This window comes from Apium graveolens, chromosome 9 (genome assembly GCF_009905375.1).
Source record: "Apium graveolens cultivar Ventura chromosome 9, ASM990537v1, whole genome shotgun sequence".
In the NCBI taxonomy this organism is placed as follows: domain Eukaryota; kingdom Viridiplantae; phylum Streptophyta; class Magnoliopsida; order Apiales; family Apiaceae; genus Apium; species Apium graveolens.
The window spans coordinates 286324869-286328538 of NC_133655.1; the positions used below are offsets into that span (position 1 = coordinate 286324869).

The window sequence follows — 3670 nt, forward strand, 5'->3', positions numbered from 1 at the left end:
GTCTGACTATAGAGTATTGTGATTTCTGAATATTCTTTGCTTCAATATATGATTCATACCTCATTAGTTCTTTATGATCTGTGTGCTGGCCGGGGTGGTCTTGGCCGTAAGCGGATAAAACATGCGTCTAGGGCTCACGACACTCAAAAAATCTGAAATTCTGAAATCCGAATTTGTTCATAAATTTGTTAAATATGCGTATGGGTATGTTAAGGCCTCCAAATTCGACTTCGACTAGGCCCCCTAAACTTTAGGGCCAACCCTGTATGCTAGTAAAATAACTAAATGTTTAAGTTTAACAACAGATTATAACTAGAAAACCTGTTCTTGCTTACCTCATACTCTTAACTCTTTTGTACATGTGAAGGTTTAGATGTCGATAAATCATTCTACATGAGCACTGATGGATGGCCCCTTACGAAGATTTGGAGCGACAGTGTGACTTGGTGCTTAAACTCCCATTCGGAACAACAAAATGAAGGTCACAATCCATATGCAACGTAATTTTAACCGAATCAAGAACCCACACTTTCCACCTAGTCGTCGTGGTTCCCTTCAACTCCAAAGACGCTGTACTTTTCTTCAACGACGACTGCACATAATCGCGATACACACTCCTTAGCGGAATTTGATTTGACTTGACTAGATAAAAAAACTCGAGTGAATCGTTTTTCTTCACATCAAATGGTTTACTCACAAGCTTTGCTATTTGAAGCCCGTGCAAGGCAAGTATCAACTCCAGTCCGTAAAAACGAACATGGTTCTTGATATTTCCATTCTTGGCCTTGATAACTATACCGGCCTGCACATCGAGAATTCCAAGCTGATTGTAATCAAATATGTCCAAATGAGCATTTGAAACGCTGATGGAGGGAGTTGTCGGATGGATAACTAGGTAACTTACGATCACAAATATTCCGATAGTGATCACTGCAACAGCGACAATGGCACAGATCATGGCAGCAAACCAAATTACAGCATTGGTGCGACGTTGAGGACCTAATGCAGGTCTAGGCATTTGAGGAAGTAGAGATGTTTGTTTGTGCTAGAAGAAGAGATTTTAAGAAACACATTACAAGGCCAAAGGTTATGAACCTTTTTCTTTAGTCCTCTTCATATAATTCCTCTTCCCCATGGCAAAGAATATACCCTTTTGCTCCCACAATTTTCACATTGGCACCTTATTTAATCAAGATTTTCTACATATCCAGCTTAAATAAATGATATGGAAGTACAGCCCAATATTAAGTTCAAGTTTAACAACTTGATTTTGTAGCCCTAGTCAAACCAAAAGCACACTAAGTACAGATTGAAAGATTGATTTGTGGTTATATGCATATAACCAAAAGACTATTGTAACTATTTGCTTGGTAGTTGTCAAGAAAGGACTTGGTATATTACTTTCCTAAAGTTGAAGAAAACTATAATATCTTGTAATGTTCCTCCCCTCTCTCCTTCCCTTAATTTATCTTCCGAGAGAATTGCATTTTGCAACCTTTATATATGGTCAAAAATCAACTTTGTATATTTATTTTCAAAAATTGCAGTTTGCATTCTCCTACTTTGAAATCCGCTTCAAATTGCACCTTTTTTGCCAAATTTTGTCAATTTTTTTGCCCAAATTATTGTTTTCAACAACATATATAATCTATTATTAAATAGAAAAGATGAGATATATTGTTGGAGACGGCAATTAGGGCAAAAAAATGAGGCAAAAAGGGTGCATGTTGAAGTGGATTTCAAAATAAGGGGATGCAAACTGTAATTTACGAAAATAGGTATACAAAATTGAGTTTTGATCAAATATAACTATAAGGGGTGCAAAATGCAATTCTCTTTATCTTCCTATTTTACACTAAAAAGGAACATGTTTAGCATACCGAAAGCACACGTTTGTTGCAACATACTATATCAAAGAAAGTTTCCGATGGACCCTATTTATACACACCAAAAATCATATCATGCACGTATCGCAAAAATTTTTCGCGGTATGATATGCGCCCCATCTTTATATATAATAACTTTGTAGATGAGTTTAGCTCCAGCCGAATATAAAAACGAATTATGTATTTTTAAAAGAGAAATTAGATTACCTTAAAAATGCGGAGGACTGTTAAAAGAATTATTAACTATACATGGAGAATAAATTTTCAAGTGATTAAAGGCTCAAAGATCTTAAAGAAAGAAACACAATTGTTATGCAATTTTCTGATTGGTACCTGATAACAGCAGAGCTCTCTCAGTGAATCACTCCCTTACTCCCGGCCATTTGTTATCGTTCCTCAAAAAGTGTTCGACACGCATTTTAAGATAAATATAAAATATAGTTCTATAATTTTTTTTTAAAATTTTATTTTTCTGAATAAAAATAGAATGTTTAAACTTTTATTCAGAATAAAACAAATTTTAATTTTTTTTTATAAAAACATACTTTTATTCATCTTAAAATGTGTGCCGAACAGTCTTTTAGTACATACTGTATTTATGGATTCAATTCAATTTTGAATCGTAAATATGAATTGAAATACATAATTATGAATTGTGAATCTTGTAATGATTCATAAGTACCTATTTTTATCCTAATGAAGAACTGAAAGACATATTTTCAATTCAAAATTAAAAAGGAAATTGTCACTTTCTGTATAAATAAATATTTTCCGGTGAATTTTACTAATGTAACCTAAGACTAGATAGCCAAAGTTGTTCTCGTCCATGTCCATGTCCATGTCCTATGTGCATGGTTGTTTAGTCTTGTTCATTTGTTCACGTGATAAGTATTGTTTTATTATAAATCTTAGTTTTTGATCTTATATTACAGTAAGCAGTAATGGAGTCTAATACATCGGAATTAGAGGAAATGTATGCACGGCTAGCAATTGAGGATGGGGATGACGGAGGAATCATAGTCGGAGGAGAGACGTAAAAGAAACAAAGAAAAGTTTTGTACCGGTGGGGAAGTTTTTGACGGAGAAGAATATTAATTTTCAGGCAATGCAGAATCTACTAGCATTATTATCGAGGCCAAAGGAGGGTATGGAGGTACAGGACATAGGGGGACACAAATTCTCCTTCATTTTTTACCATATTATGGCTCTAAAAAAGGTGTTAGATGGATGACCATGGTCTTTTAAACGGAACTTCTTAGTGTATAAACAGGTGAAGGCTGATGAAGATCCGCACACTTTAGCACTGACAGAATCGGATATCTAGGTGCAGATTCATGATATTCCTAGGGGATTCATATCTAAAAATATCCTTAAAAATGTGGGAGGATATATTGGAAAAGTGTGAAATGGGAACCTTCAAGCTTTGATGGGACATGGAAATCATTTGTGCGGATTTGGGTTACGTTAGATACTACAAAATCACTAAAAAGACGCATGAAAATCAAGAGAGATGGGGGAGTGGAGTTGGCTGAATTTTAAGTATGAACGCCTGGGGAAGTTTTGTTTTATTTTTGGGATTCTGGGACATACAAATAGAGAGTGTAGTATCGTTTATGCAAACCCTGATAACGAAATAGAACGATATTACGGGGTGTGGTTGAGAGCACAAAACAAGAATGTAAAAAATAAGGCTGGTGCAAGGTGGATAAGAAATATGGACGGAGGTAGCAGGTGGACAGAAAATAATGATGGTACGATGCAGGGTACGGCAGTGAGGGAGGAAG

General features: G+C 35.3%; 1 protein-coding gene across 1 annotated transcript; it reads right to left on the reverse strand.

The window, feature by feature from the left end:
- LOC141686644 (uncharacterized) lies at positions 1–1171 on the reverse strand. The gene is made up of 2 exons (XM_074491685.1): positions 905–1171; positions 1–802 (listed from the first exon to the last, which is right to left on the reverse strand). The coding sequence occupies exons 1-2, from the start codon at positions 1016–1018 to the stop codon at positions 416–418; spliced, it is 501 nt and encodes a 166-aa protein (XP_074347786.1). The 5' UTR covers positions 1019–1171; the 3' UTR covers positions 1–415.
- Between the last annotated feature and the right edge of the window lie 2499 nt (positions 1172–3670).

Excerpts from the sequence above, each read along its gene's own strand:
- LOC141686644 (XM_074491685.1), bottom strand. The coding sequence starts at position 1,018 with ATGCCTAGACCTGCATTAGGTCCTCAACGTCGCACCAATGCTGTAATT. Across the intron at positions 803-904 it reads CTATCGGAATATTTGTGATC|GCCGGTATAGTTATCAAGGC; the intron begins GTAAGTTACCTA and ends CTCGATGTGCAG.